Raw genomic sequence first — 26101 nt, forward strand, 5'->3', positions numbered from 1 at the left:
TCCAGGCTGACTGAATAAACTTGGAATGCCAGCCAGCTTGAGTCCCCATGTGCCAATGAGGTGTAAAATACCTCCTTGCTCATTTTTAGGTAAGAATGCCAGGGGGGTGGGTGGGGTGTTCATCAGGGTTGAGAGGAGGGGGCCGCTGCGTTCCAGCCCCCCCCCTTTTCCGGGAGAGGGAGGGCGTCCGCCAGACAAGAGGAGCTTTTAAATAGCAGGCTCCCTCTGTCTTTATTAGCCCTGCCAACAGAGACGTCAAACATGATAAAACATCACATTAGCCGGATTTGCTCAGAGGCACCAGAGCCTGCGGGATGGGACAGGCCTTGAGCCAATGTTTGGGGGGGGGGAGAGGCTGGGCAGGAGGAAGAGGGGAGGGCACCTGTTAAGTGCCAGCACTTAGGTGAGGAGCCTGCGAAACGAGGTGTGAAAGCACACGGCTGCAGCGTGGCTTAGTGGTTGGAGCAGCGGTTCCCAAAGGGGGCAGCCCCACCCCCATCCCATCTGTCAGACTTTGAAAAGCTGGCTATCGCTGGTTCAAGTCTGTCAGTTTCATGGAGTGAATTAAACTAAATAGTTTTAACTGGATTTTGAATAAATGCGCAATCAATTGTTACCGTTTTGAATTGTGTTATTGTGTTGTTATCTTCCTCAGTGGGTTGTGCAGTGATTTTTTTTTACAGGGGAAGGGGCACAGCTTATTTTCAAAGATGGGTGCTCCATTCCTTCGTGGGCTGATTTCTGTTGTTGTTGTTGTTGTTGTTGTTGTTGTTGTTGTTGTTGTTGTTGTTGTTGTTATTCAGCCCATCTGACTTTTAAAGCAAACCCTCCCCCCCTCCAGGGTTGTTGAGAAGGCAAAAGCCAATAGGGCTTTGAAGTGCTTTGCAAATTGAAAGTCCTCTTGCTAAAAGTGTGGTCTTCCATGTGTTGGGCTGGGGAGACATTCTGAACCCCGCTCAGGTCTAGGGCGATCTGTAGTCTTTACCAGGGCAACGCGCTCCTAGATTTCTCCCAGCTTCTGCCTACTGTGATTTTAATATTTACCTGCTTAATTCTGGCGGCCTTTGCAGCATCACAATGTATCTCCCAGTAGCATTTTTTATTTATTTTCCGTAACATGTTTTACAATAAAACATAGATTAAAAATGATCTGTTTTTTATTTACTTAAGTCATTTCTGTACCGCTGAATTGCTGGCATCTGTTAGTGGCGCACAGATAAATACACCATACAGGACAGAAGCAATAAAAGAAAAGAAGTTTATCAAACAAAAAGCAGCAACTTCCTTAAAATGCCTGTTGAAACAATAAACTCTTTGGTTATGAGCCTGAAGTTCAGCAAGGAGGGTTCTTGTCTAATCTCCATCAGGAGTGAATCCCCTAGACTTGGTCCCACAGCCTGAATGCCCTGCTTCAGGTAGTTAGGAACCTTGCATATTATTATTATTATTATTATTATTATTATTATTATTATTATTATTTAATTAATTAATTTATACCCCGCCCTCCCCAGCCAAGACCGGGCTCAGGGTGGCTAACACCAGGTATAAAAACAATTGATTAAAATACAACTTAAAAACAAGATTAAAATACAACATTAAAATGCAGCCTCATTTCAGTAGAAACTCAAATCAAAAAACTTTTTTCTGAGCCAAGGGGGGGGGGCAAGAGAGACTCCCCCCCCCCCCAAGATCTCAGGACCAATGTGGGTATTTTCAGAGGCTGTGCGTGGCATGGAGAGTGGGGAAAGAGAACAGGTGTTTGTTTGTTTTTTTTGTCTCTCTCCTAACCCATGGACATCCAATGAAGCCAAATGTTGGACGACTCGGGAGAGATAAAAGAAATTGCTTCACACAGAAAAGAGTTAACCTGTGGAACTCCCTGCCACAGGAGGCAGTGATAGCCTAGATGGTTTTAAAAGAGGAGTGGACAGTTTCATAGAGGAGAGGGTTATGGGTGCCTGCTTGCCTTTACGGCTTTGTCCTGCCTCCACAATTGGGGGCAGCAATGCCTCTGAACACCAGTGGCCGGAAACCACAGGAGGGAGAGAGCTCTTGTGTTCGAATCCTGCTTGCTGGTTTCCTATTGAGACATCTGGTTGGCCCCTGTGAGAAGAGGAGGCTGGACGAGGTGGGACCCAGCAGGTCTTGTTCATGTTCTTAATTTAAGAAGAAGTTAACCATTAAAAAGTTCAAAATGTAAACAAAACAACCAACAGTTGGTGATAGATAGATAGATGATAGATAGATAGATAGATAGATAGATAGATAGATAGATAGATAGATAGATAGAGGTGTGTATATATAGGTAAAGGTAAAGGGACCCCTGACCATTAGGTCCAGTCGTGGCCGACTCTGGGGTTGTGGCGCTCATCTTGCTTTATTGGCCGAGGGAGCCGGCGTTCAGCTTCCGGGTCATGTGGCCAGGATGACTAAGCCTCTTCTGGCGAACCAGAGCAGCTCACGGAAACGCTGTTTACCTTCCCGCCGGAGCGGTACCTATTTATCTACTTGCACTTTTGACGTGCTTTTGAACTGCTAGGTTGGCAGGAGCAGGGACCGAGCAATGGGATCTCACCCCGTCGCGGCGATTTGAACCACTGACCTTCTGATCGGCAAGTCCTAGGCCCTGTGGTTTAACCCAAAGCGCCACCCACGTCCCGTGTGTGTGTGTATATATACATACATACATAAATAATAAAATGACATAATAAAATACATGGCAGCTTTACACATTGCATGAGCGTTGACCTTTGTTTTTCTCCTTTAGGAAAGAGGAAGCTGAAGAAACGCCCGGGCCTTCGAGGGCAGAGCAGCGGGGAGACGTCTGGAGCCCCGAGACACCCTCTCCGACCAGCAGGCTAACGAAGCTGCCCTCCTTCATCTCTCTCCAGTCGCCCCCCACATCCCCCAGCGAGGAAGACCGCAAGCCTGAGAGGGATAGGAGTGGGGAAGACACAGGTACAAGCACGGCTTCTGGTCCTCAACTTTCATAGAATCATAGAATAGAATCATAGAATCCTAGAGTTGGCATAGACCACCAGGGCCATCGAGTCCAACCCCCTGCCAAGCAGGAAACACCATCAGAGCACTCCTGACATATGGTTGTCAAGCCTCTGCTTAAAGACCTCCAAAATAGGAGACTCCACCACACTCCTTGGCAGCAAATTCCACTGTCGAACAGCTCTTACTGTCAGGAAGTTCTTCCTAATGTTTAGGTGGAATCTTCTTTCTTGTAGTTTGGATCCATTGCTCCGTGTCCGCTTCTCTGGAGCAGCAGAGAACAACCTTTCTCCCTCCTCTATGTGACATCCTTTTATATATTTGAACATGGCTATCATATCACCCCTTAACCTCCTCTTCTCCAGGCTAAACATGCCCAGCTCCCTTAGCCGTTCCTCATAAGGCATCGTTTCCAGGCCTTGGACCATTTTGGTTGCCCTCCTCTGGACACGTTCCAGTTTGTCAGTGTCCTTCTTGAACGGTGGTGCCCAGAACTGCCCAGAACTTTGATGGGCTGAGCAGCCGGAACCGTCTTCCGGCAATATGTCAGTGTTCATAATGCATTTAAGGAGTGTCTGGATTCTGCTTCTGGGGAAATGCAGGGCTTCCAGCTTGAAAAAAATATTGAGCAAGCCCCACATAATCACAAGAGGCAGCGCAAACACACCAGTTGAGTGGCAACGCCCATCAACTGGGGCAGATGGAATTGCCGCCTCAGATGTTTTATTGAGGGGTGCGAAGGGACCTCAGCCCCTAGAAACTGGCTCCCATGGCCTACTGGATCAGGCCAATGGCCCCTCTAGTCCAGCGTCCTGTTCTCACAGTGGCTGGGCAGGATCCAAGCATGAGAGCCCTCTCCTCTCCTGCAGTTTCCAGCAACTGGTCTTCAGAAGTGTCGCTGCCGCCAACTGTGGAGATACATCATAGTCGTCCTGGCAAGCAGCCATTGATAGCCCTCTATGTATTTCTGAAAATTTGTTAGGCTCTTGCAAGTGACGTGTGTTGCAAAACTGGATGGAGAAAATATGGATTACCTTGCCACCAAAATCCTTTTTTGAAGTAGGAATTGAATTGAAATTGAAATTGAAATCCTTTATTGTCACTTGTACAACTTGTATACAGTGAGATTACATGAGCACCCCCACTCAGCTCTCTTAGTCTTAATTCCCCTCGTTTACTGACGCACACCCACCACACCCGAAAGTCCGTTGCCCTGTTGTTGTCTTTTCATTCAGCAGCCTAGCAGCCCAGGATAGAAGCTGTTCTTTACCCTGTTGGTGCGACTAATCCTGCTTCTGTATCTTCTGCCCGAGGGCAGGAGAACAAGAAAGTGCCGGCCAGGGTGTGAACCATCCCTGAGAATTTTCCTCACTCTCCTGAGGCAACGTTCTTCCGCTATTTCATCCAGTGGATTCATGGGACAGCCCATAATATCTTGTGCTGTATTCACCACCCTCTGTGGGCACTTCCCATCAGGTGATGTCAAACCAGCGTCCCACACCGTGATGCAGTAGGAAAGGACACTTTCTATCGTGGACCGGTAGAAGGAGATCATCAAATGTTGATTGACATCGTTCTTCCGCAATACTCTGAGGAGATGGAGTCTCTGTTGGACTTTCTTAACCACCTGGGTTGTATTGATTTTCCAAGTAAGGTCTTCACTGAGATAAACTCCTAGGAATTTAAAGGAAGAGACTCTCTCCACACAGCCCTCCCTGATGTAAAGCAATAGGGCTATGTTTTCTTCAGGGACTGCTAAACGTTCTTAGGAAGCTCACAGGCTGAGCATGAAGGCAGATGCGCGCCCCCACCCCCAGTTTTTTGCTGCTTTGGAAAGAGGTTACCTCTGCGGATGGCGATTCCAGTGACCCTTCATGGCTAAGCCTTTGCAGAGAGCGCTTGGTTTTGCTGGGTGACTTCCATTAGTAGCAGGCCACCCTGAGTCCCTTCTCTTCCCAGCTCTTTGCAAGGCCGGCCACAGGCAAGCGTTCAAGAGCCTTCCTTATCCTCTCTGTTCCTTCCCGCTGGGGGGCTCTGCAAATCCCTCTGCCTTCTCGCGTTCTCGTCGCCGTGGCAAGGGCAGAAGCGAAGCCTCCCGTTGCTGCGGTGCTAATCGTCCGCAGGTAATGCGGCTTTCCATATTTCACCTTCCAGTTAAATGGTTTGCGCCGGAGCAGTCAGTCCTCCCCGTGCTAATTGTAAGCGAGTGCACCAATGTCGGCCCTTCCAATCGAGTGCTAATTTAATTAGAAAGCACCCATTTTAGTTAATTTGTTCGAGAAGATCACTGCAGGCTCCTGGAGAGAACAGATGTTCCCCTCTCCCCCGATGAACATTCTGGGGTTTGTAAATGACTCCACTCAGCCTTGTTTAGGAGAGAAAAGAGGATTTTATGGTGGCAAACGACCCTTTCTGTAAACATTTTACAGCTCTCTGCACGTTTGAGTGAGGATAAACCCCTGGCAACTCGGCGGGCTGCAAATTTGCGGCCATACGGCTATCATTTTATTGTCATATTTCACGGTCGTAACGTTAATGGAAGATGCTCGCTCCAGTCTTTTTTAACAGCTCCGCTGAGCACGCTCAAAACACTTTCGCTTTGGAAAATTCATTGAGGTACAGCGCTTCAGTTTTTGTTTACCGCTTCTGCTTCTGCAGGAATAACTCTGCCAAGTGCCTCCCTTCCCTCCCTGCCAATGCACACACCTGTATCCCGCCAGCGGGCCTCGCCCTGGACTCACAGGTCTGGGCAACATAGGTTAAGAAGTGTTCAGAGAAGGTAAAGAGAAGGTAAAGAGAAGAAGGTAAAGAGTCTGGAAAGCAAGCCTGATGAGGAACGGTTGAGGGAGTTGTAGATGTTTAACCCGGAGAAGGGAAGACAGGGAGGTGATAGGACAGCCACCTTCAAATATCTCAAGGGCCGTCACGTGGAAGATGGAGCAAGCTTGTTTTCTGCTGCTCCAGATGGGACAATCTGAACCAATGGATTCACATTGCAAGAAAGCCGGTTCCAAATAAACCTTAGGAGCAACTTTCTGAGAGTGAGAGCTGTTTGACAGTGGAACAGACTCCCTTGGAATGGGGAAAGAGGTTTTTAAAAGGGGTTTGGATGACCATATTATTTATTGAATTTATATAAATAATAATAATAATAATAATAATAATAATAATAATAATAATAATAATATTGTTTTATATATATCCCGCCCTCCCCAGCCGAAGCCGGGCTCAGAGCGGCTAACAACAATAAAAGTAACACAGCATTCTAAAATCAATTCATTCTAAAATCTGTTCAAAATCAAATTAATGGCAAGCATTGGGCTAGAGTGCGGATTACCAAAGGAGGGGGTCAGACTCTGCCCTGGCCAAAGGCCTGGTGGAACAGCTCCGTCTTGCCGGCCCTGCAGAAAGATGTCAAGTCCCACAGGGCCCTAGTCTCTTGCAACAGAGCGTTCCACCAGATCGGCACCTGAAATTGTGTTTTGAGGCAAAAAGAGAGGAGGAAAAACAGGGTGTGGAGAATAGAGAGCTTCGTGGCCAACAAGGTAAATTCCTGAACCCCTTGCCCCCTTAAAAGCTCTGCCCCACTTGGAGTGCTCTGAGCCTCCCAAGCTGTTTTAATTGATGGTGAGGACTAGAAACTTAATGAATCTAGCAGTGAATAGTCTGCTTCTCAGAGTTGTTGTTGTTGTTTAGTTGTGTCCAACTCTTCATGACCCCCTGGACCAGAGCACGCCAGGCCCTCCTGTCTTCCAGTGCCTCCCGCAGTTTGGTCAGACTCATGTTAGTAGCTTTGAGAACACTGTCCCACCATCTTGTCCTCTGCTGTCCCCTTCTCCTTGTGCCCTCCATCTTTCCCAACATCAGGGTCTTTTCCAGGGAGTCTTCTTTTCTCATGAGGTGACCAAAGTATTGGAGCCTCAGCTTCAGGATCTGTCCTTCCAGGGAGCACTCAGGGCTGATTTCCTTCCGAATGGAGAGGTTTGATCTTCTTGCAGTCCATGGGACTATCAAGAGTCTCCTCCAGCACCAGAATTCAAAAGCACCAATTCTTCGGCGATCATCTTGATGGTCCAGCTCTCACTTCCATACATCACTACTGGGGGAAAATAGCTTTAACTATATGGACCTTTGTATCCCAGACTTCACATTGGGATACCTACAGCATGCAAGAGGAGCACTGCTCTCGGGTATCCCTTTTACTGATCCAAGTGTTTCAGAGCTTCCCTGACTCAACAACAGCACCCCTTGGGTTTATAATAATAGAATTAAGAGCAGACTTGGAAGGGACCCTGAGGGTCATCTAGTCCAGCCCCCTGCAATGCAGGAATCTCAGCTAAAGCATCCATGACGGATGGCCACCCAACCTCTGCTTAAAAACCTCCAAGGAAGGAATAGCATCATGGATCATATGATTGCATAATTTATTCCCGACGCAAGATTCTGGAGTTTCGTTTCCTCCCTGCGATGGGCTGTTGCGTCCCAGGCGCCATCTGCCTTTCGGTATTTGGGAGAGTGGCAAGCCGGTCTCTCTGGGGCTCCGCTCTGCTGAAACAGATGCAGGGGAGGGACCTAAAATGGGTGGGGGACAGATGGGCAGGGGAGGGCAGGGGTTTGAATCTCATTCCTGTCATGTTATTTATTAATATGCCACCTTTTGGCCAAGAAACCCCCCAAGGCGGCGATGCAGATGCGAACACAAACCTATCAATGCACATGCGACAGAATGCAAATCAATAACAATCAAAATAAATCTTTACATTTCAGAAGTATCAAAATGCGTTTGTTTTCCTACCAGAAAGGCAAGCAATTATTCCCCACGAAACCATCAAGAGGGAGCAAGAATAAGCACTTAAACAGCAGCTCCTCCTTTTAAGGGTTCCAGGTGGGGCAGGAGGGGGAAAGGCAGATAGAATCGCTGCTGCCCCTGATAGTTCCAGCCCTCTCTATCCTGCAGCAATTCCTGTTAGCATCTGTGGGGATTTTGCAGCTGTTTTAGCAACAATGTAAGCTTAGAGACATTTCCCCCCCTCAAATTCACCAAGGAATATTAAAATAATACCTCATTAAAGGTAAAGGGTCCATTAGGTCCAGTCGTGACCAACTCTGGGGTTGCGGCACTCATCTCGCCTTATTGGCCAAGGGAGCCGGCGTACAGCTTCTGGGTCATGTGGCCAGCAGGACTAAGCCGCTTCTGGCAAACCAGAGCAGCGCACAGAAATGCCGTTTACCTTCCCGCCGGAGCGGTACCTATTTATCTACTTGCACTTTGACGTACTTTCAAACTGCTAGGTTGGCAGGAGCAGGGACCGAGCAACGGGAGCTCACCCCTTCGCGGGGATTCGAACCGCCGACCTTCTGATTGGCAAGTCCTAGGCCCTGTGGTTTAACCCACAGCGCCACCCGCGTCCCTAATACCTCATTAGGTACAAACAAAAATAGTAAGTAATATGCCAGGTTTTTAAGTTCACCAGGACTCTTGTTAAGGCAAAATGTTAAATAGGAAAAGTAAGTAAGTGGCACAGCTTCTTCCACCACTGCCTGCGTCCACAGCAATTCATGTTCAGAGTTTTTAGAAAAGCCCATTGATTGCAGGGAGACCTGTGGAGTCTGGAGTTGGCTCTCAGAGGCCTCAGATGTGCCGATTCATTTCAGCGAGGCAGGAAAAGGCCCCAGTGGGCTGAGCTCTCTGCCTCCATCCTTCCGTGTGTGTTCCGACACACCCAGGCGCACCACTGCTTGCCTCCCTCTGTTTCCCAATTTCACACCACGGCCCAGTCCCCTCGCCGAGGCTCTGTCTCATCTGGCAAATCCACGCTGGCAAACCCATGCTCCATCAGGCGTGCAGAAATGAGTTAATTAAAAAGCATCACAAACTACTTTCATAATTGAGTTAACAAACCTCTAATATAATTGCTTTCCTAATGCAGAGTCTATCAAGCTGCAGGTAGTGTGCGCACGTTCGTGGAGCGGCGGATGTCTTGTCTGTCCGTTCTTGCCTGCCCGCCCGCCGGCCCCTCCCTGGGACAGAAACTCCCCTGTCGGAAAATGCAGATTCTTCACTTAAGAACCAATTATTTGAGGTAGCTTGTGTGACTTTCCTCAGGGTTGCTCAGAGTAGACCAATTGAAATTAACAGACCTACGTTAGTGATTCCATTCATTTCAGACTGATTCCATTCATTTCAGACTGACCCTTAGTTTGTTCGCTTCTTGAATCTTTCTCAAATGTGGAATCTTTTTGCAAAGAGCAGCGCGTAGCAGGAGGAGGAATTGTGATTCCTGGAGAAGAAAGGTCACGGAGGCATGGAAATGCCCCCACCCCCAGCCCCTGAGCAGTGCTGCTTTTCGCAGACCTGGCCTGCAAACATTCAGGTTACCTCCAGAACTACTAGGTCTTGGAACTAGTTTTTAAAAAGAACATAATAATACATAATAAATTTTTATTTATACCCCGCCCTTCCTGGTTCAGAAAACCGGGCTCAGGGCAGCTAACAACAAATTTAAAACACTTAATTGATGCAACAAAAAACAGCATAAAATACGGTATAAAACGTGAATAACAATAAATTCAGAATTAAAAATCAATTTGGGGGAAAATCCATCCAATAAGCATTAGATGATCACCAGGGCTAGCTGGCTAAATTAGTCCTATTTGGGCCAACGAGGAGACCAGGGGAGAATTAGCTGTGGGATCCCAGAGCGGGGAATCTTCATAAAAAGGGGAGGGGGAGGGAAGGAAGGGGAATAAAAGATTAGGCTAAGTTCAAATTGAAAACCAGGCGGAATAGCTCTGTCTTACAGGCCCTGCAGAAGGAAGTGAAATCCTGCAGGGCCCTGGTCTCCTGGGACAGAGCATTCCACCAGGTCGGAGCCATCACTGAAAAGCCCCTGGCCCTGGTGGAGGATAATCTGACTTCCTTAGGGCCCGGGACCTCTAAACTATGATTATTCATGGACCTTAAGGTGCTCTGCGGGGCAGACCAAGAGAAGGCCCTAAGCCACAAAGGGCTTTAAAGGTCAAAACCAGCACCTTGAACCTGACCCAAAACTCCACTGGGAAGCCTGTGCAACTGGTAAAGCACTGAGTGAATGTGCTCCCATGGCAGGGACCTCTTGAGGAGCCTCGCTGCAGCATTCTGCACCCGTTGGAGTTTCTGGGGTAGCTTCAAGGGCAGCCCCACGTAGAGCGAATTACAGTAGTCAAGCCTGGAGATGACCGTCGCATGGATCACTGTGGCCAGGTCGGGGCGGGAAAGGTAAGGGACCAGCTGCTTAATGCGGCGAAGGTGGAAAAACGAGCCCTTCTGGACCAGTCCAATGGGCCATCCATTCCAGTGTCCTGCTCTCACAAGGTTCTCACCAGATGCTCATTATGGGAAGCCACCTGAGCTCAAGAGCCCTCTTCCCCCCTGTGGTTTCCAGCAACTGGTACCCAGAAGCATCGCTGCCTACAAATGCGGCAGCAAAGGAAGAAATAGCTGCGATTCTGAAGAATCTGAATTATTTTACAGGGGGAAACACATGCAAGAAGCTGTGTGGGAAGTTTGCAGGCAGGGCCTGGTGCCAGAGCCGTGTCCCGTCAGCCCACGGGAGTCAAAGGTACACTACCCTGACCCATGGAGGCTCTATCACGACTCAATTTTTTAAACTTTCTGCCACCCCCCCCTTGCTCCCTAGCCAGCACTCGTTCAGAATGCAACCCGTGCCTTCCCATCCCACAGGGAGCTCTTTGAGAATGTGCTTTCTGATCTCTTCATTTGTGTGCCTCTAATTGTGTCTGCAGCACCCCCCCCCCCAAATCATCTCCTCTCTCCTTATTGATTTGTTGGCAACTTTCAAATCTGCCAAGCCTCCTGCGTTTGGCGGGCCTGTGATCCTCACTTTTTCTGGATTAATCGTGGCACGGTCTTCGAAAGCTCTTTCCTCTTGCAACGCAGAGCCTTTGCATCCCTGTACGCAGCGAAAAGGGCATTAAAATCTCACTTGAGAGACTTGGAAATATTTCCTGTTCCAGTGGTTGCATCTGACAAGCCCAGATTCACCACCCTCCCACGCTAGTTATTTACTTGGCCTTGGAGTCGCTGGGACTGAGATGCATCATAGAGTCATAGAACTGGGGAGTTGGAAGGGACCCCAAGAGCTATGCAGGAATCGCAGCTAAAGAATCCCTGACAGATTTGAGGCTGGAGTGGAAGACTTAAGCCCAAAGGCAGCTCCCCACCACCGAAAACACAGGCAAGCTGCAGGTGGGGTGAAGTTGCTCATTGGTATCGGGACAACATAGAGGACAGAGAATGCCTAGTCCCTCGTTTCTCCCTCTCTAGCACCAGGTCTGCCTCGAGATTGCAGGAGCGCGGATCTCCACCCGTCTCTCTAGCACGCTGCTCTGGAAGTCCCAATAAAAAATTATAAATAACATAAAAAAAGAGAGGACAGAGAATGGACGGTGGTAGAAAGAAGTCACTAGGCGAGAAGCAGAATGGCTGCCGAGTCTTTGAGCAAGCTGTCTCTACACAAAGGCCACTTTGGAGAAGACATCTGATAGAAGGGTATGATATGGAAAAAGTGGGTGGAGGAAAGTTGTTCTTCCTCTCTCATGGCAAGAACTTGTAGAAGTTTATTTCCTGATGCATGACATGGAGAAAGTGCATAGAGAAAAGTCTCTCTCTCTCATAACACCAGAACTCATGGACAAAGAATAAAGCTGAAGGCTGGAAGATTTAGGACAGAGAAGAGGAAGGACTTCTTCATGTAGCACATGGTTTAACTGTGGAACTCCCTCCCACAGGAAGCAGTGGAGGAGAGGAGGGTTCATAGAAGCAGCCCCTTTCTCCATCCCCAGCCAGCAAGACTGATGCAAATTAGAAGTGGTACTGGCCCCAGCTGCAAAAAACACAACGAGGGTGACTCTTGAATTGACAACCTGGTCACTACTATTTTATTTTATTTTATTTTATTTTATTTTATTTATCTATCTTATCTTATATGTGAGGATGAACGTTGTCCATAGACACACAGTGAGAGAAGGAAACTTTTGTTCTGCTGTTGAGAGGGGTGCTCCCTCCTCTTACTTGCTGTTTCTCATTTGAAAAGCTGCTTTTCATTTACAAAGAGAGTTTTTAGCTCAGCCAGCTGTCCCATGCAGGAGGATGCCATTCCCATTTTACAGGTCTGAAGCTGAGTGATTTGCTGGCGGCCGCCCAGGTGCCCCCAGAAACAGAGGGCAGGTCTCTGGTGCCCGAACTGCGAATTTACAGAGCTGCAATGTAGTTGCATCTCTCTCTCTCTGACCCATCCCTCCCTCTCTCTCTCAGCAGGTTTGGGACTCACTCTGGAAACACGCTCTGTCAGGCTTCTGGTCAGGTAGCTAAGCAGGAATCCTATAAGCCAGAAGGGCAGGGCAAGACGAAAGGCAGAAGGAGTCCGTTGCAAGCAAGATTTCCAGGGAAACTGATCTCACCCAGCAGGGCCAGTGTAGTGTACTGCTTCAGAGCTGTTGACTCGTAATCTGGTGAACCGGGTTCACATCTCCGCTCTTCCACATGCAGCTGCTGGGTGACCTTGGGCCAGTCACACTTCTCTGAAGTCTCTCAGCCTCACTCATCTCACAGAGTGTTCGTTGGGGAGGAAGAGAAAGGAGAATGTTAGCCGCTTTGAGACTCCTTCGGGTAGTGATAAAGAGGGATATCAAATCCAAACTCAAATCCAAAAAGTGTCCTGACTAGTGTTCAGTGTTCCAAGTGAAGTTCAAACCACACAAGTGCGGAATATGTGTGAGGGCTAGAACCTTGACTTTTGATTTCAAGCAAACATGATGATTCCCAGGATCCCAAATTGCGCCTCCAGGTGCATGCAGAAAGATGCCGTGAGCTTGCAGAAAGACGAATGGCAGTGAGGGGCCAGAACTGAGATCTACAGGTCCTGACACATGACAGCCAGAACTGGAGCCCCCTAGGCCTCTAGGGAGAACAGTGGAACAGCATGATACGAGGCAGAGAAGACCCCTGACAAGACCCTTTTCTCTGGAGCTGCAGTCCACGGCTGCCTTTCCTGGGGCTGCTGTCGGTTTCCGCTCCCGGTGGCCCGTCATGGATCACTCCCCGCCTGCTTCAGGTTTGGCTGCATCCTGTCAGCTAACAGGGAGCTCATCTGCTGCATTTTATGGCCAGTGAGTCGCGAGAAGGAACCATTGTGTTTGTGAACGAGTTGACAAGTGGAATTGAGGGGCCGTGAAGCATACAAGCCCACTGTCACCAGAGATTTGTGCTAACCGCCGCCCTGCCCAAGCGTCCAGAAAAATGCTTGGGGGATTCCGTCATTCCGCCGGCTGGATTACCTCTGGCGGTCTCCGCCACGGCCATGAGAGCTGGTTCCTAGATAATAGGCCCTGACCCAGGGGGGCAAGGCGCAGACACCCGGAGCGTCAGCCTCGGGGGAAATGGGGCTTCCTCTCCACCTTCAGGCGGAGCAACAGAGGCGAAACAGAGGCAGCATGGCTTAGTGTTCCATCAGCAACCACCTTTTGCCCCAAGTGCAGTGGTGTAGCGTGGGTTGTCACCACCCGGGGCAAGGCAAGTAATTTGCGCCCCCTAACCCGTGGATTTGCGCCCCCTAACCCTAACCCCCAGATGTTGCGCCCGGTGCGGCCGGCCCCCCCTGCACCCCCCACACTACGCCACTGCCCGAGTGAGAGGTCCTGGCCTTGGCCTCAAAGGCCCAGTATACCTGAAGGAGCGTCTCCACCCCCATCTCATACCAAGAACTAACTTAGTTGGTCTTTAAGGTGCTACTGGAAGGAATTTTTTTATTTCCACCCCCATCGTTCAGCCCGGACTCTGAGGTTCAGCGCTGAGGGCCTTCTGGCGGTTCCCTCACTACGAGAAGCAAAGCTACAGGGAACCAGGCAGAGGGCCTTCTCGGTGGTGGCGCCTGCCCTGTGGAACGCCCTCCCACCAGGTGTCAAGGAGAAAAACAACTACCAGACTTTTAGAAGACATCTGAAGGCAGCCCTATTTAGGGAAGCTTTTAATGTTTGACAGACTATTGTATTTTAATATTTTGTTGGAAGCCGCCCAGAGTGGCTGAGGAAACCCAGCCAGTTGGGCGGGGTACAAATAATAAATTATTATTATATTATTATTCTAAAACTGTGCATGGGAGTGGGAAAGGTTAAACTACCCTTCCCCAACTGGATCAGGCCAGGGGCCCATCTAGCCCAGCCTCCTGTTCTCACAGTGGCCAACCAGATACCTGTGGGAAACCTGCAAGAAAAATCTGAGCAGAAGAGTCCTCTCCCCTCCGGTGGTTTTCCAGCAACTTGCGTTCCTTCTCGTCCTCCTCTGTGTCCTGCTATGACCTCCAAGAATAACCTAGAATGCCCTCTGAGGTGTTTTAAGTGATGCATCATCTCTGAGCAACAACATCTCGTAGGGAGACATTCTTGGTGGCTGTTTGCACACACGCAAGCACTCTCTCTCTCTCCCCCCTTCACCCCGAGTTTAATCAAGGCCTAAATGTGAGTATCTTCCAGAGGCAACGTGAAATATTTGGGTATGCATTTACCAGCTAGGGATAAGTCGTTTTAGTAGCATTCCTAAGAAGTGCGTTTATCAGCTCTTTGGGCAATCGTTTTTTAGCTTTGAATTCACCGTCGTAAAGGCATCTCCTTCACCTCAGCCTGTGTGCAAATGGTGAACCATTGCCTAATTAAATAGACAAAATGAGGGATTTTTCAGTCACCCGGAGGCAAGCTAAACAAGCAAGATTTAAAGAAAAACTCTCCAGAGATGCTCAATCTGCATAGAGCGTGATACAAATAAAACGAGAGCAATGCACAGTTTAGGTTTCTGAACCTAAACCTGAAGCTACTTCAAACCAAGGTATGACTGTACCGTCAACCACCCCTTGATCTTCCAAGGAAGATTGGTATATAAATTTAATAAATAATAGCAACCTATTGGGACGCGGGTGGCGCTGCGGGTTAAACCACAGAGCCTAGGACTTGCCGATCAGAAGGTCGGCGGTTCAAATCCCCGCGATGGGGTGAGCTCCCATTGCTCGGTCCCTGCTCCTGCCAACCTAGCAGTTTGAAAGCACGTCAAAGTGCAAGTAGATAAATAGGTACTGCTCCGGCGGGAAGGTAAATGGCGTTTCCGTGCTCTGCTCTGGTTCGCCAGAAGCGGCTTAGTCATGCTGGCCACGTGACCCGGAAGCTGTACGCCGGCTCCCTAGGCCAATAAAGTGAGATGAGTGCCGCAGCCCCTGAGCTGGTCACGACTGGACCTAATGGACAGGGGTCCCTTTACCTTTATACGTAGGGAAGAATCCCCTGAATCATTTTGGTTGCTCTTTTCCAAACTTTTTCCAACTCTACAATATCCTTGCCGAGGTGAGGCAACTGCCCAGGGTTTTTACATCAACTCACACTGTGAGCCAGTGTGGTGTAGTGGTTAACAGTGGTGGACTCGTAATCTGGTGAACTGGGTTTGCGTCTCTGCTCCTCCACATGCAGCTGCTGGGTGACCTTGGGCCAGTCACACTTATCTGAAGTCTCTCAGCCCCACTCACCTCACAGAGTGTTTGTTGTGGGAGAGGAAGGGAAAGGAGAATGTGAGCCGCTTTGAGACTCCTTCGGGTAGTGATAAAGCGAGATATCAAATCCAAACTCTTCTTCTCTTCTTCTGAGGGGTTGCCACACTGGGGAAACCTGCCCTATGGAGAGCTGTTTTTTGAAGAACAAAAGCCAACCATTTCGGCAGAGCGCTGCAGCTTGGTTTCCGCTTTTTGGACCCAACAGCACTTTCATTCTTAAGCCCGGCTTGTCCGCCTGCCGCTCAGGCCCGGGAAAAATGTGTGTTGGTTTTCATGAAAAGCACAAGAGCATCTTGGAAGCGCGAATTCTCTCGCTGGCGTGACAAGCTCAGCAGAAGCGACTTGGGTTTCCGCCGCAGCGGCTGGCTCCCGCTCTCCTTCCCAGCCTCGCAGTCTCCTTTGCTCGAAGCTGTTCAATCATCATAATGAAAAAGGGGCTTCTTAGCGGAGCTTTCACTAACTAGAAATTATATACCTGGTTCCCGGAAGATAGATTGTGCCGCTCCCGAGATACGGAGGGTGGCAGGAACAAGTGAGTGACTGCGTCGTCTGCCACCAAGATGGATCGCACAATTTGAACGATCTACCAGGAACTTTAACCGAGGGGCTTGCGGGCGGGTGGGCAGGCGGGGGCTTTGCCGTAGTTTCTGCAGGGACGCTGCCTTCCGAGAGGTAGGCCAGAGGTACAGTCCTTTCCTCTTGCTCAGCTCGATGCAGGATATTTATCGGGCCACCCAAGAACGAACCCCCCCCCCATATCTGCAAAACTCTTTGATAAATGGCAGCAAACCTCGAAGCCTGTTCATTGAAGCGGCACCAGGCTTCTGCTTTCTGGATATTCCTTCATTTGCTGTCCTCGTGTTTTATAATGGATGGTGTTGCATTTCAAAATGATTACTCATTCAGATTAGTCTTCCTCTTTTTGCATATCCTGTATTGATTCTGAGACCATTAATACTCGGTGGGTCTCTTTGCTGAAATTGGGAGATTTCCCTGGCCCTCCTCCCATTCTCCAAAGAGACGCTGCGTTTAAAACCCCACTGGGGGCTTGACCAAGTCGCTGCCTTGGCCCCCCGTTCCTCATCTGCAACAAACAGAAAGATGCTGGTCCACATTGCAGGGTTATCGTGGGGACAGAGCGCTGCACCGGGTTCAATATGCTGCAGTTACATCAAAGTCATTCCAACCCCATCTGCTTCTTTAGTCCTGGCGTTGAGAGAGAAAGAAGAACCTTTCTCTGTCCATTTCTCCAAGCCACAAATAGTTTTATAAACTCCTGTTATGTCGCCTCTTATTCACCTTTTCTCTAAGCTAAAAGGTTCCCCAATGCTGTATCTTTTCCTCCTAGGGGCATCTCCCATCCCCTTGATCTTTTCAGTGGCCCTTTTCTGAACCTTTTCCAACTCTGCAGTATCCTTTTTGAGGCGAGGCAACCAGAACGTTTGAAGGCCTCTGCTTAAAGGGTCCTTCTGCCTTTCTGCAGGAAGGTAGGTCCAGAACGGTGGGCCCACCACCAAGAAGACTCTGCTGTCCCTGTGCTCGCCAACCTAATTGGCCATCCTTGCGGGACTCTGCTCGATCTTAATTAGGGCTGCCATATTTCAAAAAGTGAAAAATCTGGACAGAAAAGTTGTTGCTTTTTTTAGTTGTTGAGATTTTTTTGCATATCTTTAATGCAGATTCCGTGAAATTCACTAAAATAAACACTTCCGATTTCTACCTAGACACTGCTTCCAACTACAGTCATACCTCAGGTTACAGCCGCTTCAGGTTGCGTTCTTTTCGGGTTACGGATCACTGAAACCCGGAATGGGTTACTTCCGGATTTTGGCAGCCGCGCATGCACAGAAGCGCCAAATCGCAACCCGTGCGTGCGCAGACATGCCGCTGCAGGTTGCGAACATGCATCCCGCACAGATCACATTCACAACCCGAGCGTCCACTGTACAGAATTCCAGCTATGTCCAGGAAATTCCAGGCGTATGGGAGCACCTAAAATAGCTACGCCAGACTCTCTAGGCCAGGGGAAGCCTTAAGGACTGCTTCTCCCCATATGAACCTACCCAGACTCTGTGGTCATCATCCCAGGCCCTTCTTCATATGCCTCCTCCTCGAGAGGTCCAGAGGGTGGCAACACGAGAACGGGGCCTTTTCTGCAGTGGCTCCCCGTCTGTGGAATGCTCTCCCCAGGGAAGCTCACCTGTCGCCTTCATTATACCAGACCCTCCAAGTGCCCCTATTTTCCAGGGACAGTCCTGGATTTACAGAAGCTGCCCTGGTTTCTGATTTGATCTTGTTCCATTTTTCATTCAGATGTCCCTATTTTCATCTGAGAAATGATGGAGAGTATGGAGTTGTCCAACCTCAGAGCCATCTGAAAGCAGCCCTGTATAGGGAAGGTTTTTAATGTTTTATTATGTTCTTATATACGTTGGAAGCCGCTCAGAGTGGCTGGGGCAACCCAGTCAGATGGGCAGGATATGAATAGCAAAATTATTGTTATGGAATAGGATGTCCCTGTTTTCATTGGAGAAATGTTGGAGGGTATGTCATAGGCAGAGACATCACCTTGCCAACAAAGGTCCGTATAGTTCAAGCTATGGTTTTCCTAGTAGTGATGTATGGAAGTGAGAGCTGGACCATAAAGAAGGCTGATCACCAAAGAATGGATGCTTTTGAATTCTGATGCTGGAGGAGACTCTTGAGAGTCCCATGGACTGCAAGAAGATCAAACCTCTCCATTCTGAAGGAAATCAGCCTTGAGTGCTCACTGGAAGGATAGATCCTGAAGCTGAGGCTCCAGTACTTTGGCCACCTCATGCGAAGAGAAGACTCCCTGGAAAAGACCCTGATGTTGGGAAAGATGGAGGTCACAAGGAGAAGGGGACGACGGAGGACAAGATGGTTGGACAGTGTTCTGGAAGTCACCAGCATGAGTTTGACCAAACTGCGGGAGGCAGTGGAAGACAGGAGTGCCTGGTGTGCTCTGGTCCGTGGGGTCATGAAGAGTCGGACACGACTAAACAACAACAACATGTCATAGGCACCTTTAGGCACCAGGCGAAAATGTTCCTCTTTAACCACCAGGCCTTTGGCTGAGTAACATCCTATCTTTTTTTCATACAGAGCCAGTTTTGTTGACTTTTACGCCATTGTTTCACACTGCGCCTTTAAATGTGGCACTTAGGGGACATTTTATCAGAGCCACTCAAGAGGCCTCCATTCCTTTTACGGTCTCAAGATGCAAGTCCAGAGTCGCGGTTATTGTGAAGGCAGGAATGGCCTGGGTTTTCTGTTTCCTTAAGTTCTTATTAGGGACCTCAGAAATTTAACGGATCCTCGCTCTCTGCCCCGTACCAACTTGTGCCTGCGAGCGTGCAAGAGTGTGTGTACTTGTGCGCGTGCGCATGCAAGTGTGACAAGGGTTGGGGAAGCAGCCGTGATCCAAAGGCAGAAGCGGAACCAAATCAATCTAAATCTGGTTAAAATTCCGGGCGTCCACCCTCCTCATCTCGCGCACGCGTTGCTTCCTTTTAGTATGTTTTTAAAATTCTCCCCTCTCTGTTTGCAATTCGTAATTAAGTTCAGCCAGAACACAGATGAGAGTTTTTAGCTGTTTAATGTTCCGCCAGGGCCTCTCGTCGTTTGTGGGGGGGGGGACTCCGGGGCGGGAAGTGACAGACGATTTTACAGTGTGCCTGTAAGAATTTCATAGCGCCTCGTAAATAAATAAATAAATAACACCACGCGCTCTCCCCCCCCCACTCCACGCCTGGATTTACGAGGAGCGCTGTCCTTCCGGGGAAGGAAGAAACAATGCGATTAAAGAGCCCTCTGCCACCAGCCCCCCAGGGGGGGAAAGTGGGGCTGACATGAATGGCAACTAACTCCCTCTCGGCCGCCTTCGCTCGCATCCCGTGGCGGCAACCTCCCTCCCTCGCTCTTGAGCTTGTCTTCTTTTATCCGCACCGTCTTCGAGCATAAACGAAAAGCTGCCAATATTATGGCTCAGGAAATATCGCCGGTCTTGTCTTGCAGCTGTAAATCTCCCCCTCTTTTTTTAATTTATTTATCTAAGGGCCCTCCCTGATGCAGGGGCAGTTGCGGGAGCGGCCATGTTGCATATTTATCGTGCTGTGGAAGTCTGATCTGTAATGTTAGCCTCTGGAGGTACACTGTTAATAGAGGTGGTCCAAAACGGAGAGCTCATCTCCGCGTGCTACTTCTGGGGCAACCTCCATCCTTTCCCCTTTCTGGCCAGTCCCTGCCTGCTCCCTGCACCCCTTTCTCTTCTCCCCACTGAAAACTTACTCTTCTCCCCAGCAAGCAAAGCTCGGGCGAGTGTCACAGATGCAGTTCCCCCCCTTAGTCAATGTTGCTTCGTAACTTCTTTTCTCCTCTGGCACTGGAAACACGAACTTTGCAGCCAGTAGGATCCTCTGCATTCTCAGATTCACTATACAGTGGTACCTCGGGTTAAGTACTTAATTCGTTCCGGAGGTCTGTTCTTAACCTGAAACTGTTCTTAACCTGAAGCATCACTTTAGCTAATGGAGCCTCCTGCTGCCGCCGTGCAATTTCTGTTCTCATCCTGAAGCGAAGTTCTTAACCCGAGGTACTATTTCTGGGTTATCAGAGTCTGTAACCTGAAGCGTCTGTAACCCAAGGTACCACTGTATTGAAAGCAAAGTCATGTATTGCCACCGTGATACCATCATGAGCTTCTGCTGCTGCTTCTTTGGCGATTCCTCGTAGCCGAGACCATGAACACGGTCTTAACAGTGAGTCCATAAGTGACTGTGAGGCCAATTCTGGATCCACACGCCCTTCCACAGTGGGGACATAGGTTTCCGGGAGGGAGTTGATCACGGTGAGGGCATAGCTGTCAATGTTTTCCTTTTTTTAAGGGAAATTCCCTTATTCCGAATAGGATTCCTCGCAAGAAAAGGGAAAAGTTGACAGCTAGGGGTGAGGGTTTGCCAAGCGTGCCTTCCTCTTGGCACATTTCTCCCTTGCGTCCTGAGTTCGAGTGTCTTCAAAGCCCACGACACCTTCGGTAAAGGCTGTTCTCCAATTGGAGCGCTCGCAGGCCAGTGTTTCCCAGTTGTCTGTGTTTATACGACATATTTTTAGATCTGCCTGCTGGATCAGGGCCATTGGCCCATCTAGTCCACCATCCTGTTCTCACAGTAGAGAACAACAACTACCAGGCTTTTAGAAGACATCTGAAGGCAGCCCTGTTTAGGGAAGCTTTTAATGTTTGATGTATTACAGTATTTTAATTTTTTTTGGAAGCCGCCCAGAGTGGCTAGGGAAGCCCATCCAGATGGGCGGGGTATAAATAATAAATATATTATTATTATTATTATTATTATTATTATTATTATTATTATTATTATTATTATTACTGGAAGCCTGCAAGCCCTCTTCCCTCCATTTCCCAGCAAATTGTATTCAGATGCTTTGCTACCTCTGACAGCAGAGGCAGAGCACATCCATCGTGGCCGATAGCCATCAATCCTCCATGAATTTGTCTAAACCCCTTTCATAGCCATCCAAGTTGTTGGCCTTTGCTGCCTCCTGTGGGAGGGAGTTCCAAAGATTAACTATGCACTACGCAAATAAGTCCTTTTTTCATCTGAATCTTCCAACATTCAGCTTCACTGGATGCCCACAAGTCCTAGTGTTACGAGAGAGGGAGCAAAAGTTTTCTCTCCCCTCTTCCTCCATGCTATGCATCATTTTATAACCAAGTTTCTCAGACTTGGTTCCCGGATGTTGTCGGACTACAACTCCCATCATCCCTGTGGCAATCACACAGGGTCCCCGGACATTTGACGGTCTATTGATCCCTGTGCCACCACTGTGATCACTTCCCCGCTGCCACCAACCCGTTTCTCTCGGCTACACACTAGTCCAGACAGTTGTTAACATTAAACCAAATAAACAAGTTTATTTTATAAGCATTAACAAGTTTACCGGCCTATACCTTCCTAATAACTTCTGATTATCCCAACTGTCTATCTGACTCCTCCTAACAGATTCTCTCACTCTCTCACATCAAACTATCCCAACCCACAGACTTATCCTCCCTCTCTCTTCTCTAACACCCGACTGACTCCTTAACAACACTAACTCTAACTCCAACTCCTCCCCTTGGGTTCCCACTTGCCAATCACTTCACACTCATTTAACCCTTTCCTCATGACCCAGCATGATGTCGCCTAGGAGTGCAAACGCCACAATCCTGACCACTGGTCCTGTCTAGCTAGGGATGATGGGAGTGGTAGTCCGACAACAGCCGGGACCCAAGATTGAGAAACACCATACCATGACACCTCGTCGTTGCCTTTTCTGCGAACTAAAGATCATCCTGAATGCATGGGAGAAAGGGTGGCTGGAGGGGGCCCAGTGCAACAGTGATCCTTTGCTTAAAGCCCTTGAAGACTATCTAGAACAGGCTTCCTCAACCTCGGCCCTCCAGATGTTTTGAGACTACAATTCCCAGCATCCTTGACCACTGGTCCTGCTAGCTAGGGACCATGGGAGTTGCAGGCCCAAAACAGCTGGAGGACTGAGGTTGAGGAAGCCCGATCTAGAAGGATGCCTGCTCTCCTCTTGACCTTGACGGATCTGCTGCTTTCTCGGTGCCCCCACACGGGTGGGCACCCAGAGGTCTGCTCCCCTGCTGCTGACTCCTTTTCCGCGGCATTAGCCGGCGTCGCAGGTGACTAATGGCCAAGTCGGGGGCGACTGCCAGGCCTCCCTCTGATATATGGTTGTTATATTAAGGGTGGAAAGGTGCTAAATGAGCCCTCTTTATTTTACATAAATTAGCTCAAAAAGCCATGCATCAATGCCACTGCCACTTACAGCCCTGCCCAAAGTTTGTCTAACCAAGTTTTAAAAGGCGGGGAGGAGACTTGGCCACGTTCCTCATGCATCTTCGGTGGCGCTGCTGCAGGAGGGACCCGCAGTTTCCCAGCGGGGGGAGCCCAGCGGGGTCCACGTGAAGAATCTCCGGCACGAAAGGCCTTTCCCAATATAAAGCCCAGATCCTTCTTGGAACCAGGCCCTCAAAAGGAGCATCATTCCAGCAGGGGCCGTGACACCCGGGTTAAGTTCAGTGCTGGGGGGGGGACGCGCTGGAGATGGGTGTCCCTTGTTCTTTTCCAGGCAGCGGAGGGGGGCGCTGGTTTGGAAACCTGAAGCCTTGCGTCTTGGCAGGCAACGTAATGTAAAACCTGTCCCGGCTTCTCAGGCCTTAGAGACATCCACCAGTCCCTGATCTGAGCCGTTACAGGGGGCTAAGCTGGGCACTCGCCCCCTCCTCAGATCAAGCCCCTTCCTCATTTATGATTTGCACACCTTCTGGGCATCCCAGCTTCTGGTGCCTGTCAAAGAGAGAGAGAGAGAGAGAGATCACGTGAAACAGTGATCTGAAGGAAGGTTGCAGCGTTTGTGACTTTTGCGTTTAGAGAAAAGGCAACGTGATAGAAGTTTGCAAAACCGGACGGAGAAAGATTTTTCTTCCTCGCTCCTAATACTAGAACTCGTGGATGTGGAAGGAAGCTGGATGTTGGAAAGTTCAGGACAGATAAAATAATAATAATAATAATAATAATAATAATAATAATAATAATAATAATAATAATTCTATCCCGCCCTCCCTAGCCGAAGCCGGGCTCCTAGCAGGTAACAGCAATAAAACACAGCATTCTAAAATCAATTCAAAATCAAATTAATGGCAACCATTGGGCTAGAGTTCTGTGAGGATTACCGAAGGAGGGGGTCAGACTGTGCCTTGGCCAAAGGCCTGGAGGAACAGCTCCGTCTTGCAGGCCCTGCGGAAAGACGTCAAGTCCCACACGGTCCTAGTCTCTTGTGACAGAGCGTTCCACCAGATCGGGGCCATGGCCGAAAAAGCCCTGGATCTGGTTGAGGCCAGTGTAACCTCCCTGTGGCCCGGGACCTCCAAGATGTTTTGGTTTGAAAACCGTGGGACATACCAGGAGAGGCGGTCCCGTAGGTCCGAGGGTCCTAGGGCTTTAAAGGTTAAAACCAGCACCTTAAACCTGATCCTGTACTCCAGCGGGAGCCAGTGCAGCTGGTATAGCACCGGGTGAATGTGTCCTTTTTCACGCAGGACATTGTTCAGCTGTGGAACTCCCTCCCACAGGAAGCAGGGATGGCCCCCAGTCTAGATGGACAGATTTATGGAGAAGAGGGCTTTCAATGGTCACTAGCCAGGATGGCTCCACAGTTGGAGGCAAAAACGAGATGCGCCATTGGCTTCATCCAACAGGGCTCTTCTTATATCAGGAAAAGAGAGGGCATGTGCTGAACACACACTTAGAAACAAGTGGAAATTTGCACCCCTAACAATTTTGCACCTGGGGCAAGTGCCCCTGGAGCCCTCTCTCCCCCCACGCCACTGGATTCTGTCTCTGAACCAGGAATGGGGACCTGTGGGTCTCCTGGTGTCACTAGACAACATCTCCCATAATGCCCGGCGGTTGGCCATGCTGGCTGGGGGCTGATGGGGGGGGGGCTGAAGTCCAACGGGATCTGCAAAGCCACGGCTGCCCCCTCCCTGCTCTAAATGCACCTTCAGAAGCAAGTGAGAACCACAGAATATCGTTTCTGACCCTTCTGGGCGACTGACTTCTGAAAGGATAGGCATGTGTTCATTTTATGAAAGAGAGAGATCGTGTGAAACATTGATCTGAAGAACAGCATTTGTGACTTTTTAGTTCAGTATATCTGAAGGATCGTCTCCACCCCCATCGTTCTGCCCGGACACTGAGGTCCAGCTCCGAGGGCCTTCTGGCGGTTCCCTCACTGTGAGAAGCCAAGTTACAGGGAACCAGGCAGAGGGCCTTCTCGTTGGTGGCACCCGTCCTGTGGAACGCCCTCCCACCAGATGTCAAAGAGTTTTCTCAACATCTGGTAACTGAGAAATTAAAGTTTTTTTAAAAAAAGGTTTTGAATAAATTCTGAAGGTTTTTCCCTGTCCCCTTTAGTTCATCAAATGCACAGAGCACATTTTAAAATTCTAGGTGTGAGAAGTTTTGCCCGGAGTCAGTATTTTCAGCGGGATTCTTAAATGTATTGTTTACTTCTGTTCCTACATTCTTATCCTGCTGTTTCTCCAATGAACTCAGGGCAATGTGTTTCCCTCCGTCCCCATTTTATCCTCCCAGGAGCCCTGTGAGATAGGTCAGGCAGAGGGAGAAAGAGAAAGAGGCTGCAGGCTGCTGAATGGGTTTCACAGCTAAGCCGGATTCGAACCCAAGTCTGGCCCTCTGCCCACAAAGTCGCTTCCCTGAGCAGCCCCTCCATCAGCCGGAAAGTTTCCCCGCCTCTCCTGGCTTGTTAAGACCCGCCATCCTCTTCCCTGGGACGCTGCTTCTTCCATTTCTGGCGTTTTGCATTTTGTCATCCTGAGCAGCTTTGACCTTGTCAGCAAACCTGAGCCCTTCGTGCATCCATCCTGCTAATTCACCCTGCCGTTTACTGTCTGCGGAGCCAGGAGCGTTGGAGTCTTTGAAAGTGAATCGCTCCTTCTCTGCAGGGCTTAAGGTGCTCTGATTTCCGGTGACAAGAATCGCAGAATTGCAGAGTTGGGACCCCAAGGGTCATCTAGTCCAACCCCCTTGCAGTGCAGGAACCTTTTGCCCAACATGGGGCGCGAACCCACGACCCTGAGAGTAAGAGTCTCATGCTCTACCCACTGAGCTCTCCTGCCAGTGTAAACAACGTTGAGCTGGACGGGGTTCCCCGCATGGAGTTCCCCGTTCACTATAGCTCTGGGGAAGGGTGATGGCAATGACAGTGAGCGCCAGGTTTCCTTTCTGAATTTTAAAAAATAAGCCCCCTTTTATTAGAACCTAAGACCCTTCCTCTCCTTTTCTCCCAAATGCTGCACCCTTTCCTCCGAGGGCAGTCGACCCATCTGCCCTGATCCCTCTGGTTGCCCTTCTCCCAACCTTTTCCAGCGGTAAAGGTAAAGGGGACCCCTGACCATTAGGTCCAGTCGTGGCCGACTCTGGGGTTGCGGCGCTCATCTCACTTTATTGGCCGAGGGAGCCGGCATACAGCTTCCGGGTCATATGGCCAGCATGACTAAGCCACTTTTGGCGAACCAGAGCAGCGCACGGAAACGCCGTTTACCTTCCCGCTGGAGTGGTACCTATTTATCTACTTGCACTTTGACGTGCTTTTGAACTGCTAGGTTGGCAGGAGCAGGGACCGAGCAACGGGAGCTCACCCCGTCGTGGGGATTCAAACCGCCAACCTTCTGATTGGCAAGTCCTAGGCTCTGTAGTTTAACCCACAGCGCCGCCCGCGTCCCAGCGTTTCCAGCGGTACAATGTCCTTTTTCGAGGTTAGGCAGCCAGAACTGTCCCTGGGACACCCACGCTTTCCCAAGAGCTTTGCAGATGCATCAGCGCACTTGCCTCGCTGTGGACTAGCAGCCCAGTGGGCTTGGCAGCTGTGGCAAAGAG

The 26101-nt window shown here is 49.5% G+C and overlaps 1 protein-coding gene across 1 annotated transcript in view; it reads left to right on the forward strand.

The window, feature by feature from the left end:
- The window catches only part of ZC3H3 (zinc finger CCCH-type containing 3), a 269239-nt gene that overhangs the window by 242240 nt on the left and 898 nt on the right, over nt 1-26101 (forward strand). The window contains exon 11 of the mRNA XM_082235559.1: nt 2768-2958. Coding sequence (XP_082091685.1) covers nt 2768-2958 — 191 coding nt within the window. The remainder of the gene's footprint in view (nt 1-2767; nt 2959-26101) is intronic.

This window comes from Podarcis vaucheri (assembly GCF_965113315.1).
Source record: "Podarcis vaucheri genome assembly, chromosome: 8".
NCBI lineage: Eukaryota > Metazoa > Chordata > Lepidosauria > Squamata > Lacertidae > Podarcis > Podarcis vaucheri.